Below are 17,380 nucleotides of genomic sequence, written 5' to 3' on the forward strand. Positions count from 1 at the left end.
AATCTACCTAAAAAAACATAGTCATATCATATATAAAAATATATCATTATAAAAACATGACTGCCCAAAAAAAACTACTGACCTATATATGTAGTAAATTAACATTTTTTTACGTAGCTGAATTTTTAAAAATGTATTTAGTGTTATATACTTGGACTTAATGTGTAATTAATATCCAAGTAATTTTTTAGGATAGTCAAAATTAAATTATTTTGAAAAACCCCAGTTTTTTTAATCAATGTTGGCTACACTGAAATTTCAGTGGACATAAGCATTTTGTCTATGAAAAAACGATGAGTTGTAAATTTCCGATCTACGAATTGCTTTATCTGTGGAATTAACTCGCAGCCGGTTTTCACTTTTGTAATTCTGTGTTTTCGGATATAGTTTTCCTTTTTTTAATTTTTAGCATAAGCAAGTCGTCAGTGCTCATTTCCAACATATAAAATGGTATGAAGGAATCATTTAATTTTTTTAAACATTTGTATTTATTTTTTGCCTATTTCCACAAATTTTAGTTGAACGTTTTGTGCAATGTCATACCTAACCTACAAAATAATGCAAACCTCCAAGTTAAGCGATGAAAACTGTCAAATTCATTATAACTTAATCAAAGAAAATATAATTAAAATAAAGAGATTCCAACAGTTTTCAGTTTAGAATAGTATTAATGTTTTTTTTATGGAACAATATAAATAATGTCATATAAGACAATTGGATTTTCAAACCACTTGTCAAATTGGATGATCTTTATATCCTTGTTTATTGTGAAGGTTTTTTAAAAATATAATTGAAATTAACTTTTAGATTTTTTTTCAAGAAAACATCTTTTTATTACTTATTCAATACTGTAACTCATAAAATTACATTAATTCAGGTGAAAGATGTAAAAATATGAACATTGGTTAGAAATAATAACGCCTTCTTCCTTCTTTGATCCTTAATGCTCACCCAATAATGCAAAGAGCACTACATTGTGTCAACGCAGTGTTATCTTGATTGTTAATTACATAAATTCAAGGTTATTGTTCAGCCTTGCATTTCAGGTATCAGTGCATTGTGATATTTAGTAAAAATTGAGTTAAAAATCACCTATTTTTTTATTGCCCTGGGAATGGAACCCAGGAACTCCAACACAGTTCCGAAATGTACAAACCACTAGACTACAAAGGCAGAGAACACTAATACCACATTCGAAGCATAGCAACCGAATAAAACATTATCGAGGACTAACAGTCGTAAACTTACTACTTACTTCAGCCTTCTTCTTGTGTCCAGTATTGAATAAAGGCCTCCCTTTTGGACTTCCACATTTCTCTGTTAGACGCGATTCTTCTCCAGTGCAGGCCCGCCACTTTCCTAATGACATCGGGCCATCTTGTGAAGTCATAAACATCTAAATTTATTTTTACAGTGCATTTAAATACTACGCCTCCCTAGTCTAATGGTCAGCACGCTCGGCTACCGTTCTGGAGGTCCTGGGTTCGATTACCAAGGGGGGGTAAAATAAATACAAGTGATTTTTTCACTGTAATATTTATTCAATATTACCCTGGACTGGTACCTTAAGCGGAGAGCTGATCACCTTTCCTTCATGTGTAAAACGATCAAGATAACACTGCGTTCATATGACGTAGTGCCCTATGTACCATTGGAGTGCGGATAAGGGTTTTATTATTATAATTATTATAAATACTACAGCCATAATGCTGTTAATTAGGACATTTAAAGAGTTACTGAAATATTTTCGTATTGCATTTTTGGTGTTAATTTTTACAAAAATTTTTTTTTTCCAGTTCCGCAATCAATACGACAGCGACGTGACAGTATGGAGTCCCCAAGGTCGCCTCCACCAGGTGGAATATGCCATGGAAGCTGTCAAGTTGGGTTCCGCCACCGTCGGACTAAAGTCTACAGAGTACGCGGTGATCATCGCCCTCAATCGCGCGGCGGGAGAGCTCTCCACGCACCAGAACAAGATAGTGCCCATCGACAAGCACATCGGAATCTCGTTTGCCGGACTGACTGCCGATGCGAGGATGCTAAGGTACTTCTACTTTTTGCTGGTGCCGTGGCGTAGTTGGGTAGATGCTCGACTCCGAAACCGGCATCGCGGGTTCGATTCAACTATATGTATTTATTTATTTATTTATTGAACGGCTGAAGCCTTTATGATAATACATATAATACATATATACAGTATCTAATATAAAAATAAAAATACACTAATGAATACACTAATAGAGAAATAAAAAGTCTTATAACAAATAGTCTTATAACATAAAATCATAATAAAATAACAAATAGTAAGCACTGCTAAATACACGTCTCCTTCAAACACTATCAGCGAGCAGCAAGAGAGAGTGAAACAACTATTAAATTTATCCATTATAACATGGAGAAGAAATGCTGAGAAAGCACAGATTTCATGGAGGATAACAATATATTAAATAAATCTATACTTTCAAAAGCATTGGCTAACATGTGAAGCCGCGGAATCGGAGAGAACATGGGATGGTTTGCATTATGTACGTGATTCCCGCCAAGTGCAAAATAAATTCAAGAAAGATTTATTTTCAATTGGTCTGGGTATTTGTTATGTATTTTTCACATTTACCTTCCCTATCCTTACTATCCTACCTGCAGACAAGCCTCTAATAGATGCTTTGCAGGTTATTAAAAATAAAAAATATAATCTTATCTGCACCTAATGGTGCATAGCGCCGTTCATAGTATAGAAGCAGTGTGTTAACTTGATCGTTAAATACAAGAAGGAAAGGTGATCAGCCTTGCTCTTTAGGTACCAGTTCAGGGTCATATAAAATAAATATTTATTATTTATTTTATATGACCTTTATATATAATTTATTATATAAATAATATATAATAAAATATATATTATTTAAATTATTTATTTAGAAATTTAACAGAACATTAACATAAATACATTTACAATAATGAATAACAAATAAAACAGGTAATCGTAATATTTCAATTGCAAAATTTTACAAATGTTAAATGAGTTAAAAGTAAACAGCAAGAATAAAATATAGCAAAAGTTAAGAGGATTAATAGGCAGACTTTCTTTAGAGCTAAAGTAAAAATAATAACAAAAAAACAAACAGTTAAAATATGTACAAGTTGAGAAGAGCATATTAGACTGAAAAATCACTAATATTTAAGTAAAAGGGCTAAGGTACGCGACGATCAATACCAGTTTTTTGGTGTTTCAATTCAATTGAAGAGATTTATAAAAAAAACAAAAAAATGATAGCTATTAGAGTGTTCACATTATCACATTTATCTGTTCTCTTTGCATTTTTAAAGAAGTGCTACTACTACTCTCATGCTGCATCCCTGTAGAGCATAGGTTGGCAAAGTGTGGCTCGGGAACCGCTTGCGTCTCTTTAGCCTTTTAAATGTGGCTCCAACACAAATATCCACGCAAAGGCTCTTCGTCTCTACCTACGTATTTATGCGAACAATATTTTTCAAGCATGAAACTTATTAAAAGCGAACTGAGAAATCGTCTTATTGATAAGAACCTTGAAATGTGCTTAAAATTAAAAAGTAACGTACAAACTCGACTTGATAAAACTTCCTCTAGATTTCTTATACAATATGTTCAGGTTCTCTGCGTCCTATGTGCCCATACCATCTCAATTGCCTTTCCTCTACCTTACTATTGATGTCAGTTACAGCCAGGCTTCCACGAATGCGTGAACTCTTTATTTTGTCACTAAGGGATACTCCAGCTGACCATTTAAGCATTCACATTTCAGCAGTTTCTAGTTGCCTAGGGTAGGCGTTAATTTGTGCAATTTTTTTCTTATAATTTTTTTCTAACCCTTATCCACACCCAATGGTGCTTAGGGCACTGCATTGTATTGACACAGTGTTATCTTGATCTTAACAAATGAATGAAAGGTGATCACTCCTGCGCTACAGGAACCAGTCCAGGGTAAAATTAAATTAACATTAGAGTGTAAAATCACAAATAATTTTTCACCTCCCCCCCTCGGAATTGAACTCGGGACCTTCAGCACGGTAGCTAAACATGCTAACCATTACACCACGGAGGCTGAGTTGCTCACAGTAGGTGTTAATTAGTGCAATTTTTTTCTAATTTTACTATAAATTAATAAATTTTCTATATTGTTTGATGTTCTATTTCAGTCGCTACATGCGCACAGAGTGCCTGAATCATCGCTACTCTCACGATGCTCCTCTGGCTGTAGGCAGACTGATCAGTGCAGTCGGTAACAAGATGCAGATCTGCACGCAACGGTACGACAAGCGACCCCTTGGAGTGGGACTGCTGGTCGCTGGATACGATGTAAGTTGGTTGGTTTCGGTTAGTCGGGAGATATCGCTTCGTAGACATAATGCCTGCCAGTCTATATTTATTCTATACAACAAGTGTAATAAATAATTTCTTTAATTTTTAAGGTTAAAATAATGCGTCAGATCTTATCATTTTTGTATGAAGTATGTAGCCCGCTTAGTAATTAAGCCAACATAGTAAAATGCTATTTTTCAACGAGGAAATTTCACTTATGGAAATGTTTTATCAATGTTTTGAATATTCAGGTATCTAGAAATACAAACATAATCAGAAATACTAACAAATGAAATCCTTTTAGTGTATTACAGTACATTTCCAATTTTCTAGGATGGATGGTAAACAATTTCATGTAATCAATTTCCCAGTTAATCTGAAAATATGAAAAAAATGTAAACAAAGAGAAATTTAAAACTGCGCTATATGGACTTATGTATACTTTCTTGCTTAGTAAGATGCACATGTTGATAATGAATATTTTACACTCGATTTTTTTTTAAGTGTACCATTAAGTATTGTTTGGATTAGAGGTGGGTAAGATCCAATCATTTAGAAGACCTGCATCGGTGAATCCGTAGTCTAATACCAAAACAACGGATCTTTCGTCAGATAAATCGCGCACATAAGGCCGGAAAATGTTCATAACAAATACAGGGTCATTCATTTTTCGATTTCGAAAGAAAAGCTAAATAAAACACACAACGACACATTTTTTATGAAAAATTTATTTCATTATAAAGTTTGGACTTTGCCATTTAATGTGAAAAACAATATGATTTAAATGGCACCTCGAAAAGATTCGATGCATGCGATTCTATTGAGGTCATTTTTAACCACTTTTTCGCTCATTTGGGGGGGTTTCTCGGCCGTAACTTGAGTAATGTTGGTTTTAAATGCGTCTAGAGCCCGGAGATTATTCGCATAAACATGGTCCTTTGTGTAACTTCACAGAAAAAAATTAAAATGGAGTCAAATCGCATGATCTTGGTGATTGACATCGCCAAAATGTGAAATGAAATGTGACCAGGAAACTTTTCGCGCAATAAAGCCATAATTGGTCATGTTGTGTGGCTTGTTGCCCCATTTTGTTGGAACCATTATTATTTTGTTAATTTTTCAATGATAAGAGTGTCCTAGTTAAATTGGGAGTGTATTGTATGTATAATAAATAATAATAAAACCCTTACCGCACCCCAATGGTGCATAGGGCACTGCTTCATACATACGCAGTGTTATCTCGATCGATTACACATGAAGGAAAGGTGATCAGCCCTCCACTTCAGGTACCAGTCCAGGGTAATATTGAATAAATATTACAGTGAAAAAATCACTTATATTTATTAAACCCCCCTGGGAATCGAACCCGGGACCTCCAGAACGGTAGGCGAGCATGCTGACCATTACACTACGGAGGCGGACGAAAATGTATAATGTATGTTAAATCCGATATTCCCCCTTTGTACAGATACCTCATTGATATATGGTATCTCACATTATTTTATTTTGATTTCTTCAGGACAACGGTCCCCACATCTTCCAAACGTGCCCGTCGGCCAACTACTTCGACTGCCGCGCCATGGCCATCGGAGCGCGCTCGCAGTCTGCCCGGACCTACCTGGAGAGACAGCTCCAAGAGCTGGCAGACTGTGACCTCGCCACGCTCGTGGCCCACGGACTTAGAGCCATAAGAGACACGCTGCCCAACGAGATGGAACTCAACACTAAGGTAACTATATTTGTAATCACCATTATTGAGTGCCTTCGCACGTTGGCAGTATAAATCGCCGTAGTCGACCAAACTCTGATGGTAAACTGCCTTATGAAATTATTTCTGAGGCAGATTGGAACCTTCTTATTTTTATTCGCAATATATTGAGTGTGTCCACATACTTGTTCACAAATCTGGATTATTTATTAATTTGCGTTTAATTCGTAGAACTCCATTTTAATTTATGTATAAATTTTAAATCACACAGATTTTTTGAGTCTACTAAGTTGTATTTTATTAACAAAAACACATAAATAGTTATATTGTGACAATTGTTTCGCCTTGTTAGAGCATTATCAAATGAATGTCAAACAATTTGTTTGATAATGCCCTAACAAGGCAAAACAATTGTCACAATATCTTTTTTTATGTGTTTTTGTTAATAAAATACAACTTAGTAGACTCAAAAAAAATGTGTTTGATTTAAAATTTATACATTAATCTGGATTATCTCCATTTAAAGTTATTTTTACATATTGACATCTCAACGTAGGTGAAGAAAAATATAGAAGTCTGGGTGTTTACAGGTCTTATGATGTTGCCCACAAGTAAAAGGGTCACTTAATAAAAGCTTTTCTCAATCCAGCATAGATGGCCTTTGTGAACTCATATGTGCATTCATGAAATTGATTAATATATCTATGAATCTTCCATGGGTAGAATGGTGATTGTTGTATGTGTGTAAAGCGATCACTAAATCAGCCTATAACGGGTCATAAGTCCTGTAAATACTCTACAAAAACATATAGAACGCTTACAAGCATCTCTCGCTCTCTACCAACAGTATGTAAAAGACGCTTTTAAGAGTTTCCCGCAAACAATGTGTTAATTTGAAACTCCATCACTCAATAAATGGATGCAATGAATTTAAAAATGCCTTCTTTCAGAACATCTCCATTGGGATAGTCGGCAAGGGGCACCCCTTCCGGATGCTGGATGAGGAGGAGACCGGGAAGTACCTGTCGCTGGTGGAGGGGGAGGAGCGGCGGGGCGGCGCGGGGCCCGCTCCGCACGGCACCGCGCAGGGGGACCAGGAGCCCGCGGAGCGACCGGACCCAGTCCCGGCGGTGACTTGACCTTTGTCTTATTATCTTATCCTCTCCTGGTGGATGAAAATTTTCATTCCTACGTTTCTGTCATTGTTATGAAGAAAATGACATTATATTATTCATTCAAACTATCTCATATATCTTAGTCGTACAGGAGAAAGTGACCAAGTGCATTTTTTATAAAAACGTGATCATTAACTATTTGATATTTTACCAGCTTAATATTGCCCTGAAAAACATCCTAAAGGAATTTAAACTTGGAAGTATAATATATTGACTTGTTAAAAATGAGTTACTGCATTGATGTTTATTTTCTTGCAAAGCAAAATGGACTTAAATGGCCCTCCTGAACATTTTACGTTTTGTCAGTCGGTCACTTTCTCCTGTACGACAACGATATATCCTGTCACTTTCATTTAGCATAGTATGAGTGATATTCACCATATCTCAATATTACAGGTGGTTGTAAGCCCTTAGGTTTGTAAATTTCCATCATCTTTCAAATAAAAAGAATGATAGATGTCTCAAATCAAGTCAAGACACCTATTATATTGGATTATCTCAACCTAGTGTTTGTTGTTAAGAGTCACCTGTTGTGATAACCATAAAGCCTTTTTAGGTTTGAGTCTTGGGTTCAAACAAAAAGCTTGCATTATATTTCAATAGAGGGCATTATATTTAATTATATTTCTGAAATATTTATGTATTTTTTTATTTTAGGTCGCTATGGATACCGAATAGACAGTAAAGAAGACAGACTTGGACAAAATGTGACATCTTCCCACACAAAACAACCCTTTGCAATGAACTTTTTGGATCCTCAATGGCCCATTTTTTTTACTGTATCACACTTGAATCGTTTTGTGATTTTGTTCTCCGAGTTAATTCTTTTACTTCCCCTTTGCTTTGTGAAATTCAAATATTTCCCATGGCCGGCAATCGTAAGTTATTAAATTGTATTGTAATCTTTTCAGAATTATTGTTAATATACTGAAACTATGTACAATGAAAGTGGTGTTCCATCTCAAATATAGTATTTTTTTTTAAATTCTGAGAAGGTTTTAATGCTTTACAATTTACGATTGTCGGCCATGGAAAATAAGAAATGAATCTAAATAATTAATACATGGGTGCCCTGTTAATTATATTTCATAAAATAAACAATATGTATATGTAATTGAATTTTTTTTTTCCCATTGTAAAACTTATATATCTATCAAATAAATAACGAGCCTTTTAACTTTGTAAAAATATATTTTATTTCTTAACACCTATTTACATTGTACAAAACAAATTAAAATATGATTGTAATTTACAAATATTTATATATAAACATGGAAAATTCGTTGCATCGGAAGATAGTACAAAGTTTTGTATATAAAAATTTTCTTTACACATATTTCGTTGTTAATTATATAATTTGTATAAAAATACTAAATTTATCACTTTACGTTATGTTTAGAGAGCACCAATTTTTACATAATCTCATTTTTATTTTTCTTAAATATAATTAGTTATAATTACAGGGTACGTATAGTAATTTACAGAATTTGATCAACTGGTACTTGGAAAGTAATACTAGAAAATGCTAGATTGCGAATTGTCATTAACAAAAAAATAATTATGCTATAAAATAATAAATTCCGCCTCCGTAGTGCAATGGTCAGCACGCTCGGCTACCGTTCTGGAGGTCCCGGGTTCGATTCCCAGGGGGGGTCAAATAAATATTAGTGATTTTTTCACTCTAATATTTATTCAATATTACCCTGGACTGGTGCCTGAAGCGGAGGACTGATCACCTTTCCTTCATGTATTAACGATCAACATAACACTGCGTTTATATGATGCAGTGCCCTATGCACCATTGGGGTGCGAATAAGGGTTTGAAGTGAAGAAGAAGAATAATTAATTCGAGCACGACTGGAACTATCCAGTAAAGGGAGAGTTACTGAGATTTTAATGAAAAAATGTTTGTGAAGATCTACACCCTCGTATGTAGCATGTATGCAAGAATAGCTTTAATATTCTGCCCTACAGCGCCTAAAGCACAGTGAGTATGTACTGGATATTTGGAAGATGTCCGCAAAGGTCAGCACTATGAGCTGATTAGAGGCATTGGAAATGTGGTTACATCGTAGAATACTACGCATTCCATGGACCGATATGGTCGGCAACGTGAATGTGCCTCAAAGAGCAAGAGTAGAAAGAGAGTTGCTGACTGATAGATATCAAGGTCCAGAAGGTGTCCCATCTGAGACATGTGCTTAGAGGAGAGAAGTACAAGCTACTGCACCTCCACTCTGTACATACAATTTTTTTCTTGGTAAATTGACAGTTTAAATTTTGCAATAAGAATTTCAGATACATTCCAGCACCAGTAATATAATTTACAGTCATATGTAGAATAAACCACATAGTACATATGTATATTATGTAAATATTGCATCGTCAATGGAAGACATCGTAAGTGTGAACATACTGTCATGGCTAAGTACTTATATTGTCAATCACCTGGGACCATTATGTTTACAGAAAATTAGTACCGGATACTTTAATTTCATTAATTGTAAAGAAATACTTATTTTAAACAACAAAAAATAATAATTTACGAAATTTCTCGGTTTAAATTGTTTTTCATTGATTCTTAGCGGCCATTTTCCACCAATAACTTTTAAATTGACTTCAATGTGGTGTTAAAATTATTTTCATAATATTTTAACCTCTTAAAAAAAAACATTATTTATCGCAAGAGTAATTAACTCAAATTGCAAAAATGATTGAATTGAAATTGAAAGAAAAGCAATGATTTTTTAAAATATACAATTTTGTCAAATATTGTCATACAAGAGTATCCAAGGGGTAATTAGGTACGTTGTTTAAATTGTAGTTCCCATTTACAAATTGATTTTTACTTACATCTATGGGTATATTTATATTACATAAAGCATGATTGTCATACGGAGGCTGCATTCCGACATATTGCACATCTGTAAACATCGGCTGCTGTCCACATTCCCCGATCATGTTGACCTGTCCTTCGAGGTTCTGGCTTTCCAAATCTACATCCTCCATTTCTTTGGACAGCATTTCCAGAAGCCCTTTCCTTTTCTGCAACTGGTAATCCGCCCGCTCCATTTCTATGGCTGCGTTTTCGATCTCCTTGGAACTGTTGTCCATCTGCGTTCTTAAGATATTGAGCATCGATACTATCTGATCTTCGCTTTCGATGTAGCTTATCTCATCTTCGCACAAGTATCTCCTCAGTTTGACTCCTAGTCTTACGATCAATTCTTCTTCTCTCTGCAGCCTTTTGTTGACAATTGTCAGTTTTTCTAGGATGTCTATCTGTTGTTGGATTCTGCTCAATTCGTCTGTCGATGTTTCCGAGTTGTCGTCTGATTTTTGAACGATTCTGTTGGCATTTATCTGACAAATGTCCGTTAGCTCCTTGGTGAGGTAATGTTCTCTGAGGAGATGGCGACCTCTCGATCTCCGCTTTGCTGGTCGAGGAGGACTCCCGCTGACTCCTACTCCGCTGTCGCTATTAGCGGCCGGACTATCGGTAGCTTCGCTACTTCTCGCATTCTCCGCCCCTTCTCCTTGGACCGGGCTGCTATCTTGCGTTCCGTTACCGAGTTTCTGATCGTCTTCTCCGATGTTTAGTTCGCTCATGCCGGCGAGCTCGTCTCTTCTGTCTTCGCTGTTAGCTAGTTCGTTGTTTCTTGCAATATCTCTGAGGTAACTTTCTAGGAGGTAGTTGGGTCCGTGTTTAGCCATCCTCGTTCTGTGTGTCTGCTCCTCCAGATGACAGATCTGCCTGTCCTGTTCCCTGTGAAATAAAATGACTTTTGTTAATATGACATTAAAAATACGCTAAATTAGTTATTGATACTATCATAAATGATCTAAAATGATTTGTCAAACGTTGAAGGAAGAAAGTCTTTGCTGCTGTTCTCTTTTTCCTCTGTTTTCCTTTCCTATATGACATTTATGTCGTTTAACCCTAAGCTCTCTCACTTTAGTTTTCTGCATCCCAACAAATATATTCCACACCTATATTGAAGAATGCAGATCCCAGATTTGATCTCCCAGCCTTCATGTGATCAACAATCGAGTTAACACCACGTCGACCCGACGTGATGCCCTGTACACCACTTGGGCACAGATAAGAGCAAGAAAAAGAACTGAAGTGTGGATAGAGGTCAGAGAATTTAACTTTGAAATTTGTTAAGCAAAACTTAACATAATTAAGAAACTTTGAGTTATTAAGGAATCAAACTTAAGATATTTAAGGAACTTTGAGAGTCTTTTTTTCGGATGGGAATTACGTTTATTATTTACCTTGCTTATTATGTACAAGGTTTATAGATCATTAAGTGCATTTTTGTTTCTTCTAACTAAATAAATATGTTTTTATTTGAATCTGTGTTGGGAACAGGAGGGATAATCTAGTGTAAGCCAATCAGGAACTTCTCAGCATTTGCTCATTGCTGGGAGGAAACCACGTTGCACTCCTTAGGAGAAGGCGGACTGTTGACTGTTATCAGCAGACCTTCCGTTCCACTAGAAAAGGGCTCGGCATTTTGTGTCCTAGCTTGGTTTATGTTACCAATGAGAGTTAGTCTAATCCAACACGAGTAATGCAGCTACCTTAACCTGTCAGCCTGCATCTGCAGCGTGTCGCCCTGAGCCCGGATCAGCTGCGGGAAGAGCTGGCGCGAGCGCTTCCGGGCGGAGTGCGGTCTCCTGCGTGGAGAAGGGGGACTCCCTCGACCCGAGTCCCCGGAGCTATCCGCATAGCGAAGGGTGAACCGGATCTGCAAGGACAGATATTCAATTAACAAAATTAAAAAAGCAGACACTCGTATTGAAATCATTAAAATAATAAATTTACAAACTAATCATTTAATTTAATTTCTTGCTTAAACATCATAATTGATATACGACAACTCGGTAGTGTAAAGGCAAAGTCTGTCTCAGACCAAATTTTACAGGAGAGCAAAAACAAAGTTGTGAAATAAAATAAATCATTTGTTTTATGTTTTTTTATATATAAGTACATATTTTAATAAAACTAAATAAGTATTGCAACTACAGCTATATCCTTTTTATAGATTATGGAATACACTATTTTTAGACGTTTTGTAGAACAAACTTAGAAAATGAAACATTTGACAGATATACCCTTTTGCCTTTACACTACCGAACTAAGAAATAATAATAAAAAGTTTCACAAAATAGTTTTAGTGTGTTCTAATTTTTATTTGCAAATATTTGAGCTTTCCCCACGTAGGAGTTATTTATATTAAGATTTTTATTGTCATCTTAAAACAGATAATGAAGATGATTTATCCTTTTTTTAAATTCATTGCACAGTGTATAAAATGGTCACTAAAGCCAACCAATGATATGTTGTAATCCTTGTAAATAAGCAGGCATTCATATTCCCATTTAAATAAGCTCTTCATTCATGTTAGATATTGATTGGAACAAAACCAGCATTTGAGAATAAAAATTAGGACACTGAATGTTGTGAGAAAAAACAGTTGGTCAAAAAAATAAGCATGATAAAATTAAAAACTACATTTTCAGGTATTTGCTAGTAAAAGATAATTCGAAAATGATACAACGCAACTACAAACTTTCAACCATAGATGTCGCCTACGAAATTTGAAAAAAAAACCTTTGTTGTTACTTTCAACAATATACATACTTATGTATAATCCAATTTTCCAAATTTAAATTATGTATCTATCATGGGTAGAATAGGAAATGTTAACATTGTCTAAAATGATCACAAAATAAGTACCTACGTATTTCGTATTTAGTATTTATTACGGGGTAGAAAGTTAAAAATATGTACATAGATATTATTTACGATTACACTTGATATTCATAAACATTTTTAAAAAATCAATATGATAGTGTTTGCCAAGTAAAGATTTATGTAAAACAATGCATCTACCGACACTCCCATTTATTTTCATTATTATAAATAAAAAATATCACGGAAGTAACCGAAATCAAATTAAATTAATATCCGTTCTAACAAATCGAAAGTTCGGAAAGTGGTTCAAATTTAGATTATTTTGTGTAAACGGTAAAATTTTCCGTAACCATCCCGACGCGTGCAAATATTTTGAGAATGGATAGAAAATAAAATAAAAATATTTGACAAGCCTTCAGCTTTATTTGGGAAACAGCTCTGAAGAATCCTCACAGAAAGCAGTGCTTTCTGTATCAAATATGTGCAAACTTGATTGATGATTTTTTTAATTATCTATACAGGCAAGAATGGCCGTGCTGGAGGTCTCAGGTTTGATTCTTAGAGGAGTCAAAATAAATAACAGTGATTTTTCACCTGATCATCAGGTACTATCATTATTGATATCCTGCGCATCTGCGCAGGATTCATTACTAGTTTTCTAATTTGGTGATTGATACGTTTGTTTTCAATACGGCCCCATTGTTAGATTAACCTTAATTTTAACACATTTTTTTTTTAAATTCCCTTTATGCTGATTTTTAAAAAAAAATAATTTTTATGCTTTGACAACTTATTTACAATAATCGATGATTGCTTTACATTTTGTAGAGAGGTGAAAAACCTGCCTACATGAAAACATGTCGTTTTTTAGTATCTAGGAGGCATTTTGCAACATTTTACTGCTGATGTACCTACGCCCTTTGTGTGTGGTTATTAGAACAATATGTTGTGTGTGTCATTTTGTAGAATTCGTCATGGCCAGTTTGAAAACGTGAAACCATTTCGTGTCTGCATGATGTCGCACGCTATTCCCTTATTTGTCGGCTGTCGTGTGTCGTGACAACCTTCAATAAACACTAGCTCCATCACTAAATAGAATAATATTACAGACGCGCGAATTGGCCTAACCGCCAAAGCGACCCACTCTGAAAACGTCCTAACTAAAAAGAAATGCGTAGGTGGATACGTCATTTTCTAACCAATTATACAGTAGTTCCGAAAATGTCGTAATTTCAACAATTTAATGGTCGTATCTTTAATACCTACATATTATACATACAAGGAATGAGAATATTAGTCCAGAAAAATATATACAATACCTACTATAGGGTGGGGAATGATTTGTTTGTTGAATAACTCACTAACAAAAAATATACATGCTTTTATTAATATTTGAGTCGGGTAGACGCTCTAGATTTGCCACAACTTAATTCCTATTTTCGAATAAAGCCTCTTCGACTTACTCAAACATAGCATTGAATCGAAATACACGTATATGTTATGTTATTTTTTTTTTACTGAGATGGTAGTATTAAATAAATTGCAGAATAATGAATTTTTCACAGTGCATAAAAAACACTTAAACCAGCCAATGATGGGTTGCAAGCCATGTAAATACCCATATTTCCTAATTCCCATCTCGTTCAAAACATCTATATCGAGATATCATTGAATTTTTTATAAATAGATCATAAATGCAGCGAATCCAGCATAAACAAAAAATTTAACACTCTCAAAATATTATGAATAAAATAATACAAAAATCGAATCATCCTTCATCGTCCCGAGGACACAACTCTGAAATTTAGATTTAGCTTCATACACGGTGTTTGAAAATGATGCGAAATACGTCAAAACAAGTGTCAGATAATGGTACAGTGGAACCTCTCATAACGAGTAATTTACATAACGAGCAAAAAAAGTTAAATTTTTGATCCCTTAACGAGCGATATTTCGCATAAGTCGGTTGACAAGTAAAATTCCAGAACGAATAATGCTCGTTATGGAAGATTCCACTGTATTTACTAACGAAAACTTAAATAAAAAACTACACAAAAAGAATTGAAAATATTATTATAAAATAGTATTGTTATCACCTCGCTCTGGGCATCTCCCCACGCGTTCCAGATGTCCAAAATGGTCGCCTCACTATCCAACGGCTGCTCCATACTCCTCCATCCCTCCGTGATGACCCAGTCCTGCTCGTCTCCAGACTGACCTGGTCTGTGCGGTAGCAGCGCCCTGACCACCTCTCCACACGTTGTATCCGGCAACACCCCACTGACCCAAAGCTGCCGATCGTCCACCCAGATGCAGACCTCTTCACCGACTTGATCCTCGTCATCTTCACTGTCGTCGGAGTATATCTGCGTCATTCTGTCTTGCAGGGAGCTTTTCGGTGGTTTCTCGGCGTGTTTTGCGAGGTTTTCTAGTCTTTCTTCTACCCTGGTATCCAACCGGTCGCCAGATCTATCCTTGCCTCTCGTTGATCTGGGAACGGCCAGTCGACTCGCGACACGTTCTGATGACCTGTCAGCTCCTCGGCCGAACCTACGATCGGAAGACCTCTCTTTTGCTTCCATTGCTTAACAACCTGAGAACAAAGAAAGCAAAAATATAAATATATGGTAAGTCTTCAACCGTGCTTCTATTCAAACAATTATTTATTCAAACAATTCACATAAATTATCGAATAAAATACAATTTTGTATTTTATTCGATAATTTATGTGAATTGAATATTCGAAGGTGTTGGCACTTGGTGTAATTTTCATGTTGGTATTGTGAATATATATATATATATATATATATATATATATATATATATATATATATATATATATATATATATATATATATATATATATATATATATATATATATATATATATATATATATATATATATATATGTAATAAAATACCTAGGTACCTACCTATACATTTTATTAAGTACCTACAAATAGTACCTACATAAAACAGTTCTACCACTAGATGTCGCATGCGTCGCTCAGAAGAAAACAAAAGACTTCCGATAATATTATTAACTGTCAGAATCAGATAGATAGATAGATAGATAGATAGATATAAAAATTATTATAAAGATAAATTAAGAATAAACTTTAATTACAAAGCAACACATTGTTTATTTTATTATTATACACCCACTTTACATATTATTTACACTTAATTTTCAAAAGGAAAATATTACCACGTATATATATATATAACGTGGTAATATTTTCCTTTTGAAAATTAAGTGTAAATAATATGTAAAGTGGGTGTATAATAATAAAATAAACAATGTGTTGCTTTGTAATTAAAGTTTATTCTTAATTTATCTTTATAATAATTTTTATATCTATCTATCTATCTATCTATCTGATTCTGACAGTTAAAAATATTATCGGAAGTCTTTTGTTTTATTCTGAGCGACGCATGCGGCATCTGGTGGTAGAACTGTTTTATGTATGTACTATTTGTAAGTACTTAATAAAATGTATAGGTAGGTACCTAGTTATTTTATTACATCTCCCCCCTTGGGGAAGAAAATTCATAGTAAAATTTTCACTCGTCCTCCGGATCATCTTCTTGTAGTGAAGGGACTGGTATAAGTTTAGTGATATGATAAAGTTTTTTTTTTTTTTCTTTCTTTCATTTTTCCTTCTTTTTTTCTTTCTTTTTTTTCTTTCTTGTTTTTTTTTCTTTCTTGTTTTTTTTTCTTTCTTTTTTTTTTTTTCTTTTTTCCGTTCTTTTTTTTCTTTCTTTTTTTGTATTTTTTTTTTCTTCTTGACCCTTTTAAAGTAGACACAGTTTTTTTCAATCCATTTGTTTTTTTCTTTTGAATTCCTTCATTTTTATTCAGATCTCTTAAAGTATCTTCTAATATAACCAAATGTACAACTTTTAATTGTTCATCTGCATTTTCATTCGATTCTAAAACTGGATTCCTGCTTAGACAATCTACTTCTAAATTCTTCTTTCCTGGAGTATATTTTATTTTATCTTTCGTAGAAGTTTTTTCTACTTTATTTTTATTTTCATTTTTCAAGCACTGTTTCTGTGTTATTTGTATGTCTTCATTTTTATTCTGATCTTTTAAAATATCTTCTAATTTAACCAAATTTACAACTTTTAATTGTTCATCTGCATTTTCATTCGATTTTAATACTGGATTCCTGCTTAGACAATCTACTTCTAAATTCTTCTTTCCTGGAGTATATTTTATTTTATCTTTCGTAGAAGTTTTTTCTACTTTATTTTTATTTTCATTTTTCAAGCACTGTTTCTGTGTTTTTTGTATGTCTTCATTTTTATTCTGATCTTTTGAAATATCTTCTAATTTAACCAAATTTACAACTTTTAATTGTTCATTTGCATTTTCCTTCGATTCTAATACTGGATTCCTGCTCATACAATCTGCTTCGAAATTCTTCTTTTCTGGAGTATATTTTAT

General features: G+C 34.2%; 2 protein-coding genes across 5 annotated transcripts in view; one reads left to right on the forward strand and one right to left on the reverse strand.

Moving 5' to 3' along the window:
- The first annotated feature begins 322 nt into the window (after positions 1 to 322).
- On the forward strand, positions 323 to 8,410 carry LOC148309166 (proteasome subunit alpha type-1-like). The gene is made up of 6 exons (XM_088260566.1): positions 323 to 450; positions 1,797 to 2,047; positions 4,177 to 4,336; positions 5,859 to 6,068; positions 6,998 to 7,177; positions 7,880 to 8,410. Exons 1-6 carry the CDS (start codon positions 448 to 450, stop codon positions 7,898 to 7,900), a joined length of 825 nt encoding a protein of 274 aa, XP_088116692.1. The 5' UTR covers positions 323 to 447; the 3' UTR covers positions 7,901 to 8,410.
- Positions 8,403 to 17,380, reverse strand: part of LOC148309167 (uncharacterized) — a 308,399-nt gene continuing 299,421 nt past the window's right edge. For 3 of the 4 annotated variants that reach the window (XM_088260563.1, XM_088260562.1, XM_088260564.1), the window contains exons 5-7: positions 15,023 to 15,519; positions 11,810 to 11,976; positions 8,403 to 10,988 (exon numbers count right to left, since the gene is read on the reverse strand). In XM_088260563.1, coding sequence (XP_088116689.1) covers positions 9,998 to 10,988; positions 11,810 to 11,976; positions 15,023 to 15,508 — 1,644 coding nt within the window. In that variant the 5' untranslated portion in view covers positions 15,509 to 15,519 and the 3' untranslated portion in view covers positions 8,403 to 9,997. The remainder of the gene's footprint in view (positions 10,989 to 11,809; positions 11,977 to 15,022; positions 15,520 to 17,380) is intronic. The other variant, XM_088260565.1, reaches the window with a different exon arrangement.

Source organism: Brachycentrus maculatus, unplaced genomic scaffold (genome assembly GCF_059751285.1).
Source record: "Brachycentrus maculatus isolate JH-2025_06_01 unplaced genomic scaffold, ASM5975128v1 h1tg000138l, whole genome shotgun sequence".
In the NCBI taxonomy this organism is placed as follows: domain Eukaryota; kingdom Metazoa; phylum Arthropoda; class Insecta; order Trichoptera; family Brachycentridae; genus Brachycentrus; species Brachycentrus maculatus.